Raw genomic sequence first — 16,606 nt, 5'->3', positions numbered from 1 at the left:
GTGAATTGGTTGCACCCAGGAAAGCAGCTTATGCCAGGACGTCAGTCAAAGTCCTAAGCTGACTACTTAGTCAAATGGACCTTTCCCTTCCCACTTTTGATCAGAATCATTCCTTGATAAAAAAATATGTTGATCATGTTGATATATTGTGCCATAAGCTTATTTCCTTGCAAACTAGTAGTTTAAAAAAGTGTTCCAAACAATCTTGGAAATCGCACCCATTCTGTTCTGCTTCTGACTGGTGAATTTGCATTGTGAAATGAAGTAATGAAGTGTTTAGAATTATCAGAAATAATCTCAAACCTGCATTAATTTCCTGTTTGGGTTGTATTATCATAGAGACTCTGAGGACCACCTCAGGGTACCTGTAGAAATTCATAACCATGGACTCCAGTGACCATCAGAAGTGAACCTGCACTTCAGCAGCATCTTTTTCATGCCCTTCAGGAACTCACTCAGAGGAGTGAAAAATTCATGTGAATGTTCTGAAAAACAGCTGAATCTTTGTCTGTAATATGAAGTGCCAAGCAGAGATTATTTAAAGCAATATTTAACATGTATATGAATCACCAGGGAAACTTCTTAAGATTTTGATTCAGCAGGGGCCTGAGACCTTGCATTTGTGACAGTCTCCAGCAGTCTTGATGGTGTGTCTGTCCTGTGAACAACAGTTGAGTGATAAGAGTTTAAGTGCTAGAGACAGCTGAGTGATCTCAATAAAACTGCCATGAACTTGTGATTCAGAATGTAGTTACATTAGGATGAATTTTACTTTTTTTCATCTAAATCTCTAATAATAGGTAAATAGAGGAGAGTCTTTAAGAAAATATTTTCTTCAATATATATTATTTGGATTTTGCCTTTAAGTATAACTTTTAAAAATGTTTGTTTTATAGATGAAAACACAGACATCGCTGAAAACCTGTACCAGAAAGTTAGAATTCTTTGTTGGGTTATGACGGGCCCTCAAAATCTAGAGAAAAAGGCCAAACATGTTAAAGCTACATGGGCCCAACGTTGTAATAAAGTGTTGTTTATGAGTTCAGAAGAAAATAAAGACTTCCCTACTGTGGGATTAAAAACCAAAGAAGGTAGAGATCAACTATACTGGAAAACAATTAAAGCTTTTCAATATGTTCATGACCATTATTTAGAAGATGCGGATTGGTTTATGAAAGCAGATGATGATACCTATGTAATACTAGACAATTTGAGATGGCTTCTTTCAAAACATAGCCCTGAAGAACCCATTTATTTTGGAAGAAGATTTAAGCCCTATGTAAAGCAGGGTTACATGAGTGGAGGAGCCGGATATATACTAAGCAAAGAAGCCTTGAGGAGATTTATTGATGCATTTAAAACAGAAAAATGTACACATAGTTCTTCCATTGAAGACTTAGCGCTGGGAAGATGCATGGAAATTATGAATGTAGAAGCTGGAGATTCAAGAGATACCACTGGAAAAGAAACTTTTCATCCCTTTGTCCCGGAACACCACTTAATCAAAGGTTACCTACCCAAAACCTTTTGGTACTGGAATTATAATTATTATCCTTCAGTAGAGGTAAGTTTGAAAATTTTATTACTGTATAAATACTTGGGATTTGATTGGCTTTGTTGACTTTCAAAAAATAACAAACTACTATTCTGTCTATGTTTCTTTAGTATCAGTAACCAGAATTTTCCTTAGTCTTTTATTATGGCAGTATAACAAGCAAATGAAGATGGAAATCAGCAGTAGACATTTAACCAGTATCTCTTGATGCTACTGTATGCCAAGCATTGAGACCATTAAAGCAAATACAGTCAAGCTACAGTTCTCAAGACCTGTACATGCTCAATGAGTAGATACACCATTAGCAGGCAGATTCACTAGGATATGATTTTAGGTACTGTTAAGTGCTGTGAAGAAAATGAAGCTTAAAGTAACCCGTAATGGGTGGGATACGGTGTAGGGCCTAAGAGGTGACTTTTTAACAAAAACCTGAGTGAGGCTAGATAGCCAACTGAAGACCTGGTCAAAGAGTCTTCTAATCATTAGGAACAACATGGAAGAAGACCTTGAGGTTCAGGAATACCTGAGTAAATTCTGCTCTCCCATTTAGCAACTGGAATAACCATGGAATGGACAGAATTTGGCTAAGGTCTGAGCCTGTTTTCTCATGAGCTACACATGTCATTTACTTGTAATTATAGTATAGTCTATCACATGGTAAGTGTTTAATAAGCTTGGCTCTGATTTGGTACCTCAGCTTACAGTCATGAGAATTTTATCTAAAATATATCGATGAACTATTTCAACTATACAGCTGTTTGAGAATAATCTGATACTTCATACTTACCACCCAGTTTTACCAAATGTTTTGTAACATTTGCTTCAAATTTTTTTCAAAAGAGAAATATTATATTTGAACCTTGCATACCCCCTCCATTGTACTTCACTTACCTCCTTCCCTAGAATTAAACACTGTCTTAGTTACTCTTGGTGCTAGTACAAAATACCCAGCACCATAGTTTCAGTCCATAATGAGCTGGCTCCCAGGCAGGGTGCCATGGCAGAGGAACAGCAGTTTATGGCAGTGGAAAACGCAAAAGCAGCAAGAGCAAGAGGGGGAAACAAGCATCTTATCCAGGCTGCAGAGTACGTACTAGGGTGGTGCCGGTGATCCAGCAGTCACTCAGCCTTAATTCTAGCATTACACTGTGAATCAGTCACAAACTCTGTAGGTAATTTATCTATCTCCAGTAAAGCCTGTCCCTCCCCCAGTGACTACATCAGGCTCTCAGGGGACATCCAGACATAAACCATAACAAACACTGTCATAAATTTAATATTACTCTTTAATCATGTATGGTTTTTCTTCATGTTGATATGTTCATAAATATAGTATTTACAGACTTTAGATACATAGAATTATACTTTATGCATTTTTCCACATTTTCCCTTTTCACATAACATTGACATATTAATGTTAATATGTATCTACAATACTTTAAACTGTTGCATAATCTAAATAACATAGTTTTTCCATGCTGATATGAATGTAGGTGGTACCTAGTTTTTCACTCTTATGAGCACTGCTACAGTGAACATCTGGTTGTGACTAGGAACTGTGAAACCTAGTTTCTAGCCTCCACTCTCTTATTAATGTCTTTTTGGAAAGACCCTACTAGCTTTCTGTGCCTCCTTTTGTCTGCCTCATATTAACAAGACAGTTTGTTGTACCGCTCTTTTCACAAGCCAGTGCTTTCAAGTCATTATCTAGAATAATGGTTCCCTAATAGAGGCAGTTTTGTTCCCCATGGGTTATTTGGTGGGTATGGAAAACATTTGTTTTCTCGAACTAGGTTGCTACATGGCATTTAATAAGTAGAAACTCACTAGATAAAAACCATTCCACAGGGCATAGAACAAACAGGCTTATGCTTCATAAAATATCAGTAGTGTCAAAGTGCCTGACCTACAACTTCTGGCCCAAACTTTTAGGTGATCAGCTTTAAAGGAAATTTTGAGGCAAAATACCAATTTTTACTGTCAGCCACTTGTATGTTCTTTGTGTCTACACAAACACGATAGATAACTAATCCTTACAACAATTCTGTGTTTAATAGATAACTAAACTGAGGTGCAGGAAAATTCAGTAATTGACCTAACCTGATCATTGACTTGGCCATTGGTGTTGAAGCTATGGCATTAGTGCCACAGTTGTTTTCATCATTGAAAGCTCTAAAACGTGCACCATCACTGGATTAGGCAATATTGTAAACCACTGTGATTATAAAAATTGTTATTTTCTTTGTACTGCTCATAAATTGCTTTCCAGGATCAGTAGGATAATGTGCCTGCCACAAGACAAAGTAGAGTGCATATGTTAGAACAACTGTTATATTGCTGAGGTAAACTTCACTTTTAAGAACTGAACATTGTAAGTTGAGTTCAGTGTAATGAGATTATTGTAACTTTATGCTGTTTTTCCCTTGTTGTTGTAGCTGCAATTTATTAGGACTGTGAAATGGAAGTATAATATTTCCAATCTGCTTTTTGATAATCCATTTTTCTTTTCTATTAGTGAGTACTACTTTGGATGCTATTCTGATCATTGCAAGATGACTTGACCATCCACCTTCTAAATTCTACACCCATTCTCATATAAAAATGTACTCAAATTTAAGAGCATTACAGAGCATGTACAAATATATCCCAAGGCATATAAAGATTACTAAAATATTGCATGTACAACAGCAAAGGGACATCATCACTGTCCTTATTTTGTAACCAGTAAAATATGGAAGTGTATTAACCCTAACTACAAAACTTACTTGTTTATGGCATCTTTTATTTAAATCATAAGTGGTTTCTAAATGAAGGTACTTTGATATCCCCTTAAAAATTTATTGCATTGTATTGAAAATTCTAAAAATTTGAAGTACTAAAATTGAACTCTTCTTCTAAAATTACTTATTCTCTATCAAGACATTTTACAAAAACCTAGTGAAACCAAAATTTGGTTATTCATCTGTTGCTGTAAGTTCTCCCTATGTGAGTTACTGTTCTCAAAGTTTTTCTAAGTATCACACATATACTTTTTCTTTATAGTAATCACTAAGATTACTATATAGAAATATAGAAAATTCTTATCAGACAAGTAGAGATGAAGATATTCAACTTTTTTATCAAAGAGTTATATTCTTAAGATTCTTGTTTGGAACTGATTCTTCAGACAGTTCTCTTCTCATGCCACCATCTAATTTCTTAGAAATCTTTTAGACAAGGCTCTTTACCAGGTAATTTGTAACTTTTTTATTAAGTTTATTGATACATTTTAAATACATATAATGTTCACATTCATCATAGGAAATTTGTTACCTGTACATTATAAATCTTTTTTCACATTTCCCTACCCTCCCCTCAACCCCTCTTCCCATCGGTATTTGCAGATTTGTTTTCTATTTTTTTCCTTGCTTTTTTCGTTCTTTTCCTCCCTCCCTCCCTCCCTTTCTCCCACCCCTAGTTCCACTTCCCATTGAAGCATTTTCTATTTCACAGAACATGTTACATATTTTGCTTCTTTATACTTTCAGTTTCTCACACCACAGAAACAATGCAGTATTTACATGCGTGTTTGAATTATTTCACTTAAGAGTGTGGTCTTAAGGGACATCCATTTATCTAGAAATGTCTCAAATTTATCCTTTATGCCTGAGTAGTATTTCATTGTATTAAGCTACATCTTCTTTATCATTCATCTGTTAATGGGCATTTGGCCTGTTTGCCAGATTTAGCTATTATAAACTGACACTGTGAGCATGGGTGTACATATATTGCTGTAGTATGATGCTTTTAATTCTTTAGGGAAGATATCAAGAAGTAAATAGCTGAGTCTAATGGAACCTCTGGTCCTAGTTTTTGAGAAATCTCTACAGTGGTTGTACCAGTCTACACTGTCGCCAACAGTGGAGAAGGGTTTCTTTTTCCCCCACAGCTCCACCAGCATTTGCTGTTCATTGATTTCTTGATAATGGCCATTCAGCGTTGTTTTAATTTACACCTCTCAAATGATCAGTGAGGTTGAACATTTTTTCATGTTTTTACTTGCCATTTGTGCTTTTTCATCTGAAAAGTGTCTATTCATTTCAGATGCCCGTTTTTTTAGATTAGGTATTTAAATTGGGGGGGGGGTCTCCTTTTTTTTTTTTTGAGTTCCTTATATATTCTAGATATTAGTGCTTTGAGGAACAGCTGTGAGAAACTTTTTCCAGCTCTGAGTTGTCTCTTTACTCTGTTGATTTCTTTTGTTGTGCAGCTTTTAGTAAGATCACAGTTGTTGATTCTGTGACACTTCCTGTGCAATTAGAGATTTGTTCACCTAAGTTTTTGCTTATACCTGTGTCTTCAACACTGTTACCTATTGTCTTCCTCCAGCAGATTTAATCTTTGTTTTAATATTAAAATCTTTGATCCATTTTGTTTAATTTAGTGCCTGATGAGAGACTGTGGTCTTTAGCCTTCAGCATGTGGAAAGCCACCTTTTCCAGCACCCTTTGTTAAAAAGGCGTGCGTGAAAGTGTTTTGCCACTTTACTGAAGATCAGGTGGTGGTTTCTACATCTTCTGATCAGCTCCAGTGATCCTCAGGTCTGTTTTTTTGCTGGTATCATTGGTTTTTTGTTTCTTTAAATCATAGTAGCTTTATTATATAAAGTCAGGAATTTGATGCCTCTTGATTTACCTTCATTGCTCTGAACTGCATTTGCTATTCTAGATTTTTTGTGATTCCAATTAAATTTTAGGTCTGTTTTCTCAGAATTTCGTGAGCTATGCTGTTAGTATTTTGATCTGGGTTGTATTAAATCTGAAGAACAATTTTGGCTATTTACACTGTGTTGGTTTTTCCTATCCAAGAGCAAGCAATCTCTCTCCATATTCTTTTATCCTCTTTGGCTCTTGGCCTTTTAGCTAAGATCAAGTGTAGTATCATATTTGCTCTTCAATCTCCTTTTACAGAGTACTGTAGTTTTTGATGTAAAGTATTTCCTTCATTAGATTAATTCCTAGGTATCTCATCTTTTGTGATGCTATTGTGAAATGTGTGATTTCCCTAATTTCTCTCTTAGCGAGTTTGTTATTTGTATATAGGAATGCTATTGATTTTTGAGTACTGACTTTGAATCCAGCTATCAAAGCTGAATCAAGAAGATATAAAACTTCCTTTCCAATCTTTTTTTTTTCTCTTATCTAACTGCTCTGGCTAACCTTTTGAAAGCTTTCAGTTTCTGACCATTTAGTATAATGTTGGCTGTTTGTCATAGATGACTTTTATCAGATTGACAAAAAGGCCATCAATTCCAATTTTCTGTACTTTTTTTTTTAATTGTGATTGGATATTGGTCTTTGTCAAATGTTTTTTCTGTTTAAATAATCATGTGATTTTTGTCCTTGACTCTCTTGATACAGTGTATTACATTTATTAATTTGTGTATGTTGAACCACTTTTGCATCTCTGGAGTGAGTCCTACTTGGTTATGGTGTATAATCTTGATTTTTAAACCAGTGTTCATTAGGAAGATTGTCCTGTATTTGTCTTTCTTGATTGGTTCCTTCTCTGCTTTGGTATCAGAGTAATACTTGCTTCCAAGGATGAATTTGAGTATATTGCTTCCCTTTTTAAAGAGTTTAAAGAGTAATGGCATTAGATTTTTCTAAATTTCTTACAGAATTTATTAATGAATCCATGAGTGCCTAGGCTTTTGTTGGTAAGTTTTTAATTTCATTTTCAATTTCATTGACTAATACTGGGTTATTTAGGATTTTTATATCTTCTTGATTCAGCTTTGGGATTTCATTTGTATCTAGGAATCTGTCCATTTCCTCTGTGTTTTTTCACCTTACTAGAATACAGCTTCTCAAAGTAGGAATTGATCTTCTGGATTTCTGCTGGACCATTGTGATTTCGCTCTTTTCATTCTAATTGCTTTGATTTGAGTCTTCCTTTTTTGTTGTGATAAAGTTGACTACAGATTCATTAGTTTTATTAATCTTTTAAAGAGTCACCTCTGTGAGACCTTGATTCTTTATATTATTTTCTTAGTCTCCGTTGCATTAATCTCTGCTCTGCTCTTTTTCCCTCTCTCATTGGAGCTTTAGACTTGACTTGTTACTTTTCTAAAAGTTTGAGGTTCAGAATTAGGTTACTTGAGCTCACTCTGTTTTCCTTATTTGAGATTTCAAATCTGTAAATTTCTCTCTAGGTTTGCTTTCATTATGTCCCATAAGTCCCATTATGTTGTACTGGCATTACCATTTAATTATAGAAACTAATTTCTTTAATTTCATCTGACCCCTTGTTTGTTCAGAAGGATATTACTTAATTTGCATGTGTTTATGTAATTTCTTTTACCACTGATTTCCAGTATCATTGCACTATGATCTGATAATATGCATTAGATAATTTCAGTTTTTTTGCATTTACTTAAGCATGTTCTGTGAACTAGTATGTGGTCTATTTTAGAGAATGTCTCGTGTGCAGCTGAGAAGAATGTGTATTCTGATTTTGTAGTTTGAAACACTGTAGATACCTTCTCAGTCCATTTGTTCACAGGTTTGGTTCAGTTCTGGTGTTTCTTTGTTGATTTTTGTCTAGTTGATCTATTTGTGATAGTGGAATATTGAGGTCCCCCATTACAGTTGTGTTAGTGCTTATTTGATTTTTCACACCCATTAACACTTGTTTTTATATAGTTGGGTGCATCATTATTTGGTCCATATATATTTATGATTATTTCTTCTTCTTGTAGTTTTTTTCTTTTTCTATCTGTCTTGGCTTGATGTTCACTTCCTCTACAAATGGAATAACTACCCCCTGCCTCTCTGGGTTCCTGTTGCATGAAGCATTGTTTTGCCTCTCTGGGTTCCTGTTGCATGAAGCATTGTTTTCCATCCTTTCAGTTTCAGTCTGTGAATTTCTTTTTGAGTTAAATATTTCTTGTGTGCTGAGTTGTAAATCTTATTTCTTGATCTATTCTGCTGGTTTGTTTCTTTTGGTGAATTGAAACTATGTACGTTGGTAGTTAGAGCTGTTATGTGTCAGGTTATCTTTATAGTACTGTTCTTCTGTTGTTGATTCCCTGTTTAATTGCTTACCTTGCCGGGTGGCTTTTTTCTGTTGTGTTCTTGGAATTGTAGTATTTATTATCTTTAAAATGTCCTTCAGAATGTCTGTATTAAAATAGATACACAGTGGTACCTTAGTCCACAACCTTAATTTGTTTCACAGTTTTTGAAAAGATGGCCACATTTGTGTTTTTAGGAGAAAGATGGTCATGGTTGTTTGTCTCCTGATAAAGTTTGAAGATGAAACAAATTTTTGCCTGCTTTTGTTCGCAGACCAAGTTGTTCTCAAAAGTGTTCATGAACTTAGGTACCACTCTATAATTTTATTTATATATATATATATATATATATATTCCTCTTAAATGTATTTTTCTGTAGTTCAGAAATGGTCAGATATAATTTATCATAATCTTATTTACATTAACTCCATCTGTCAAATATATTACTACATGGTTAAGATAGATAGCTCGATTTTTTCAAATTGTTAATCTCCATTATAATTTGTTACTGAGTCTTAGGTACTTCCACAGCTGATTTAAAGAACCTCCTTTATTGTAGCATTTCCTTACAGTAGCATCAGTGTTTGGAATTTCAGTTCCGTCCATTATTCTACTTGGTTTTGGCTCAACACTATATTGTTAGTGAGCTTTCTTTAAGTTACTAGTTTAAAAACGTGTTTGTTTCTCTCTTTGCCTTCTCTTTCAAGGAGTTTTGGCAACTTTATGTCTTTATCCTTGCGTATAAACTTATTAATTTAGAGACAATTATATTTTTGCCTAGGATTTTTTCTTTGGGTTGCCTTTAGATCCTAAGAGATACTTTGTAGTTTTTTCTCAGATCTTTAATAGATTTTAAGTATTTCCTATTTTTGATACTACTGTGTTTGCGCTTTTAAAAATCTTGCTTTTTTAATTGGCATTTAAAAAAATTTAAGCATCTTATAGAATTTCCTACCTATGGTTATTTTCCTCTTGAGACTCCAGTTTTTTTGTAGCTACAGTCATCTTAAAGGAATTACTTTGTTTCTAATTAATTTAGCTATTTTTTCTCTTATATTGCCTTCTATTGTTTGTATGCTTAAGAAAACAGCATAATACAATATTTCAGTCATAAAAATTGCTTCTAGGAAGGATCAGAAAAATCAAATTAAACACTGTGTGTTCATATACTCTTGCCTGGGAATTTGTATTTTACTAAAACACTGAAAAGTAAAAGAATATTATTTCAGTTAGAAACACTTAAGCAATTTTATGTTTGGCTAAGAATTCTAAAAATTACTCATTTTCTTTCATGTATTTAATAAATTAGGTACCTCTTCTTTGCCATACCAACTTTAATATTTGAATTCTTCTAAATTTAGTATGTGTAAAGAAGGATAAACTGGATGTTTTTATAGATAAATGGATGCACCTTGAGAACATACTTATTAGGGAAATAAATATGTCACAAATCTATAAACATCATATTGTTTCATTAGTATGATAAGGAAAAAACATGTGTTTTGTCCCAGAGAGAGGATGACTTCAGCCAAGCAACAGCTTTGGCCACACCTGCCTTTACCCCACTGTGAGCCATTTTGAGTTGACTTTTGGATGTCTTAAGAAATTTTTGATGTGCGATAGGGTTTTGATTTTTTGCATGTGGATATACAGTTGTTCCACTATTTTCATTGAGGGTACAGCTCTTTCTCCACTTAATTGCATTTTTATCTTTGCCAGAAATCATTTGTCTGTTACATGAGTATCTGTTTTGGGACTTTACATTGGTACTTTGTCTATCTTGTTATCAATGTTGTTTTGTCATGATTGGTGTAACTTTGTGATAAGTCCTGGGAATGGGGAAGGTTGGAGCTCTAATTTTGTTGCTTTATCAAAGTTGTTTAGACTATTCCATTTTTACAAAAATGTAAGAATCAAAATGTTAATTTTTATGAAAAATGATGTTGGCAGTTTGGTAAGGGATTGTGTTTTCTGACCTTATTTTCTATTCATGTTTTGTTTTATTCTGTCTTTTGTTTTTAATTTCTCAAGGAAAGGTTATTTTATAACTTTATTTTCTAATAAATGTACTTGGTTTTAAAAAATACAATACATATTGAATTTTTAAGAGTTAGGATTAGCATAAGAAGGTAAAATGTCTCAATTATTTCTGCATTGATTACATTTAAAAGAATAGTTTGATATACTTTATTAGGTTAAGTAATATACTAAATTTATTTTACCTCTTTGATTATTTTAATGGGAATAATGGAAAATTGAAATCACATATGGCTCACATTGTATTTCTTTGGGACAGTGATACTCCCAACAAGTAAATTACTTTAACCAATAAATTTGTTCTATTTTTCAATTCAAAATAAATAAAAAATAAATTTAGTATGTGATGATTGGATAGTAATGTGCTTTTTATTAATAACGTTTTTTCACCATTATTTTAGGGTCCTGGTTGCTGTTCTGACCTTGCAATTTCTTTTCACTATGTTGATTCTACAACAATGTATGAATTAGAATACCTCGTTTACCATCTTCGTGCGTATGGTTATTTATATAGATATCAACCTGCCTTACCTGAGAACATCCTAAAGGAAGGAAGTCAAATAAACAAAAATGAAGATCCAAAAGTAAAATTAGGAAACCCTTGACAGGAAAACAAATGAGCCAAGGTAAATTGTCTGATGTTGCACTGAAGGACTTACACATCTCTGACACGGAACCCCAAAACCCCAGTGACATTCCACACGAATGACTGTAAGCCCAAGCTTTAAATGAGCTGTGAAATGTGTTAAATGTGTTTTGATACAGTAATATATAGAACTTGTTTTTAAAGTGGTAGCAAGTAGATCTAGTAAAAGAGAATTTGTTTCCTATTTTGACCATGTGTATTATTGTCACTGAGAAACTAAAAACTAAAACAGTTAAATTTGCATTCTTACCACATTAGTAACACACAGTGCTAAACAGACCTGCCTTAAAATTTTAGAAGGAAATGTTGTTGCTTAGCATTGTTTAAAAATACATTTGCAGTGTGATATAAATGAACCACTCATCTCCACACAATTGTCTTGATGAAAAGTTTGCTGTGATTATTTATAATTAGCAGTGTTCCTTAAAGAAGATTGAATAAGAATGGCACTTACCTTAAAGTGCGTTAATAAAACTACATTTTGAAATTATCATGGGCCTCAATATATTTGGTTCTAATTAATCTTTCACTGAATCTGTTATTTTCTAACCACTCTTGAGAACTATTCTCCACTCTTAATATTTATTAAAGATTATTATTCTGTAAACAATCATATTAAAATATTTTGTTCCAAAATTTACCCATTGTTAATTGTAGGTAATAATAAATTTAATCCTTTTTTGGCATGCTTTTATATCAGTGCCACTGTAGGAATTACTCCTTCTAACTACATAATTCTTCTTTTGATTCTCATCCTTTTAAAATGAGAACTTGCTTGTGCCTTTCATAACTTAGTTAAAACTTTTTTAAAATTCATGTTTAGGTTTGAGGTGGCTATTCAACTGGCAAAATATTTTGAATTAATATTTTGACCAGAGTTAACTAAATGCATTAGAAAGTCATGTTTAAACAAACTAAGAAATGTTAACAGACCCAAGTAATTTATGAACAACCTGAAATTTGATAGTAACTTATTTTGGAATAATTGTCTTGCCAATAGATGATTCTAACATCACAGAATACCCATTCAAGCATACCATCAAAAACATTTCTAAATGTTTCATTTTAATTTAATCATTTTGCTTGAACAATTTTTGCAAAGAGAATTTTCAGTCTTTTATGTCTTTAGCAATACTGATTGTATAACTATTTTGCAGATTTTATGTAAGGTTATTTTTAATATTGCATATGATTTTCATTATGCTGATTGTCATGCCATTGATTTTGTTGCTTGACTAATTTATATTTATTGTGCCAAAACATACCATGACCTATTTGTATGGTATATTTGAGAGACTGTAATTTCAGTGACTAATTTGGACTACTCTTTCCCATCGAAAAACACACTCCAAGTTTTACCTGTTATTTTAGTGATATCTACAAAATTTCAAGTCATTCATTCTGTTCTTTGAACAACTTCTGACTGTGGTGTGGATATGAATTTATCTGTGGTCCTTCATGAACATAAATCCCTAAAATTGACTCATAGGAAATGAATGCTGCAATGAATTCTGGACTTTGAGTCAGACTGCCTGGGTTTTACATTTTTGCCCCATCACTTACTACTTTTGTAACCTTGGGCAATTTAGTCTCTCTGTGCCTAAGTTTCCTCATCTGTAAAGTAGGGATAATTCTACCTACCTCATATGATTTTTATGAGGATTAAGAAATATATGCAAGGCTTTTAAAAGTGTCTAGCCCAGCATAAGGAGCAATAAAATATAAGGTTTTATTATTCATTTATCTATCCTGGTGTGTAAATATTTGATTGAAATGAGTAAAATAATCAAATCAAATAACAAAATGTTTTTGTCTGTTTCTTATAGTATTTATCTAGTACCTACTGTATACCAGGTACTGTGCTTATTCTCTATATAGTAGTGTTAATCCTCACTGATTATTATTCCCATATTACAGATAAGGAAACTGTGGCCAGAGAATTCGAGTAACTTTTGCACTGTTACAAAGCTAGTAAGTAACAGAAATAGGATGCATACTCAATTTCAGTGTGTTTGTTTGTGTTGGTCAGCCTTGGGATCATTAGCATTATTCTCATTTTCATGTATACAGTATATGACACCTGGTACATTGGCCAGTACCAGTCAAATTAACCAGCCAAATGTTATACTGATATTTAAATTGTGGTTCTCACACTCTTACCTGGGAGTGCGTTTAAATGGGGATTTCAAGGCCCCAGTCCAGGAATTCTGATTGTAGCTTGGGCCCATTACTATGAATTCTTACCAGGTACCACACAATAGTTGTCCAACAGTGGTCCAAATAACAGTATCAGTGTCCGAGGGAACTTGTTGGAAATGCCCTAGCTCAGAATTACTAAATCAGAAACTCCAGTGTGATTCTTCACCCATGATTAAGTAAACCCCACAGGTGAGTCTTAATTACCCTACTGTGAGAACCATTGCTCTACTGCTTACAGGATTATGGTGCAAATAGTCTTTGGAACACACTCAGGATAACTGCCCTGTGAGCAAGGCAATTTTCAAAAACTTCAACAAAGCATGTTTTAAATCAGTTTAGTCCAGAATCACAGTATATTAAAGGTAAAGTATTTAAAGATAATTTAAAGTGTCAGTGGGTTGATTTTGGCAAAATACTTTAGCTTTTCTAGAGTGATTAATATCAAAGCACTGATATTAAATCTGTGGTCTTTTAATTCTCCAAGTTCAGTAAATTCACTTTGGATATGAACGGTTCATTAGTACGTACATTCATTAAAAACATACATAAGTAAATGTCATCAGATGTCCACGAAAGTGTTACTGATAAATGTTAGATAGCAAAATGCTCTTTTTAACATGCAGTGTTTGACTGTTCTGTGTGAGCTAACGAAGCAAACATTCTCCAAGCATTTGACAGAGCACATACAATCAGATTTCATGATAACAATGATTATTTGTCATATCTTTAGATTAAGATCTTTGTCATTGAATTATTTCAGTGGTACTAATGTAAAGGCTTTTGATGTGTTTTGATCTTTGACAATATCATGTTCATATTTTCTGATTGGAATTTCATAGAAAGGTTTTCATCCCAAGATTTGATTATTTTCAAATACTTTGTTTCAGAGGAGTTTCTGTCACTGTAATAAGATTAGAAAATAAATCACTGACCAGTTTTTAATCTTTTGAATATGGTAATTAGACTTACATGTTAAAGTTGCTATTCTCATAATCATTTTTCTAACATTGATTTTTCATTTCCTTGAGCCCATCAAACTGTATTACCAGATTGTCACTCTTGTACTTGAAAAATTCCCTCACTGGATTTATCATTAGATCATCCTGTCTTTTACCAGTTTTTGCTTCTTTGTATTTATTGCCCTTGATTCCCTTAATAACTAACCTCCACTTTCTAACTACTCGTAATGATGCCTTCATAATTTTAATTTGGCTGTTATTAATTATGAGAATTTGTATTACTTGCTGATAATTTTATACCTAACTTTAGGTTTCCCTGTGAGAAGTTAATAATTCCTGCTGGTTCTCAGGGTAATTAATTGCCCTACTTAAAAATACACAATTTTAAACTAATTCTACAATGTAATTATTGAAAGAAGTAAAGTTTTTTTGGATCATTTGCTTCATTTACCTGCCTGTTTATAATAGGCTCCACAGAAACATGCTTAAGAAATCTGGGAGACAGCCTATGGTATATTGTATGCTAAATGTAACCTCTTGATTAAAAAGACTCATTTATATATCCAAGTTGAAATAAAATTAACAAATTGAAATAAGAACCCACAGAAGTTCTCTTCAGAAAGCAACAACTCCAGAAGTAGCGTTAGAGCTGAAGTGTGCTCTGTTTCAACTCTTACCTCTCTAGCTTTGTTTGTATTAATTAAATCTGAATAGCCTTGCAGGGCCCTACAATGAGTAATCTACATGAAATATGTTATCAGAGGGAAACTAATCTTACTGCTAAGCAGTGTGTTGTACTATATAGTGAATGTGTTTTGAAATTTAAGAATTATTTAAAATCATAGTGTCACGAATGATTAAAAAAATTTGGTGACTTGCTTATTTTAAGTGATCACCATTAAGTTAGAAAAATGTGTTTTTAAATGTTTTTTAAAGTGCCTTTTGAAAATTTTTAAACAATGGATTTAAGCTGCATAAAATAAATTACCATGTTCAAAATTGTTTCATCTCGTTATTTTTAACTAATATAAATGTTATGGGGTAAATATTTCATGAGGTTTTTTTTTTTTTTTTTTTTTTTTTTGAGGGAAATTCCCAAAGTTTTTCACTTTTAATAAACTGGCATGATTTTTCTGCAGTAAATGTTACTCACTTTAAGGGAAAAAAGAAAATATTCCACCTCTGTGTTAAAATAATATACCTGGTGTATCTTTTAAAAAATTAGGATCCTTAATTGTTAGTCTAGATTTGCTAATGTACACTGGGAAATCCATTTATTCAACAAATAGTGGATCTGCTAAAAAATGATCTTTGTTCTCATAAATTCTTAATTCTAGAGTTAGAAAATAAGTCCGGTAGATAACTGGACAAGGTATTTCAGAAAGTGGTGTTAGTAAGATAAAGTGATAAAAGCATTTTACTGACTAAAACATCAAGGAGGATCTAAGAAAGCAGTTCACATGTTTGTATCACATTTTGTATCATGTATCACATGAGTATCAGATATTCTTTACACTTCAGAAATTATATCTATGAAAATCTTTGCTCTTAGTATTTAAAAAATGTTTCCAGCTTCACTTAATCCTGTTTTGGACATACATGAAGGTACACTGAAATGTAATCTGTAAGTCCAAAAAATTAGGGTGAGTTTAAGCATATTTCATGAAGAGCTCAGGTCTACTGATATTAAATCTGTCTGGGAATTTTAGAATATGAATTAAAACAATTATTCCTAGGCAATAGTTTTGTTTGTAAGGCCTTTATGCCTTGGTTTTTGGTAACCTGCTACCCAATATGTTAATTGTTAGCACGCATGTGTATACATGTGTAAACACACTGCTGGATTAGCCAGCTCTAGAAAAGCTAAGGAGATAAAAGTGACTTTGTGTTGCTTTGGGAGCAGAGTTGTATCATTTAGCGTGTTCAGATCACCAGATATTTTCCAATTAGCTTTCTTTAGTTGTTAATTGATACCATTAGAAAAGAAAGTAGATTATCCTAAATATAGATTTACTACCTATTTCAAATGTTCCAAGAGTTTAACCTTATAGTACTGAAAAGCATACAGCATTATCACAGAATTTCTTTCTTTCTGAAGGGAAGGGCCCCACCTCAAACATCTTTTTTTAACCAGATGTAGTAGCAATAATATAGAT

General features: G+C 33.0%; 1 protein-coding gene across 4 annotated transcripts in view; it reads left to right on the top strand.

The window, feature by feature from the left end:
• C1galt1 (core 1 synthase, glycoprotein-N-acetylgalactosamine 3-beta-galactosyltransferase 1) overlaps window positions 1–15,449 on the top strand; it is a 55,277-nt gene extending 39,828 nt beyond the window's left edge. For all 4 annotated transcript variants that reach the window (XM_013158406.3, XM_063242320.1, XM_013158407.3 and 1 more), the window contains 2 exons: window positions 897–1,564; window positions 11,048–15,449. In XM_013158406.3, coding sequence (XP_013013860.1) covers window positions 897–1,564; window positions 11,048–11,251 — 872 coding nt within the window. In that variant the 3' untranslated portion in view covers window positions 11,252–15,449. The remainder of the gene's footprint in view (window positions 1–896; window positions 1,565–11,047) is intronic.
• Window positions 15,450–16,606: the final 1,157 nt, after the last annotated feature.

Source organism: Cavia porcellus, unplaced genomic scaffold (genome assembly GCF_034190915.1).
Source record: "Cavia porcellus strain 051 isolate PalLab524CR breed Dunkin Hartley unplaced genomic scaffold, mCavPor4.1 scaffold_2, whole genome shotgun sequence".
Classification (NCBI taxonomy): domain Eukaryota; kingdom Metazoa; phylum Chordata; class Mammalia; order Rodentia; family Caviidae; genus Cavia; species Cavia porcellus.
The sequence above is the reverse complement of the archived record's forward strand: the minus strand, read 5'-3'. Positions and strand labels throughout refer to the sequence as shown.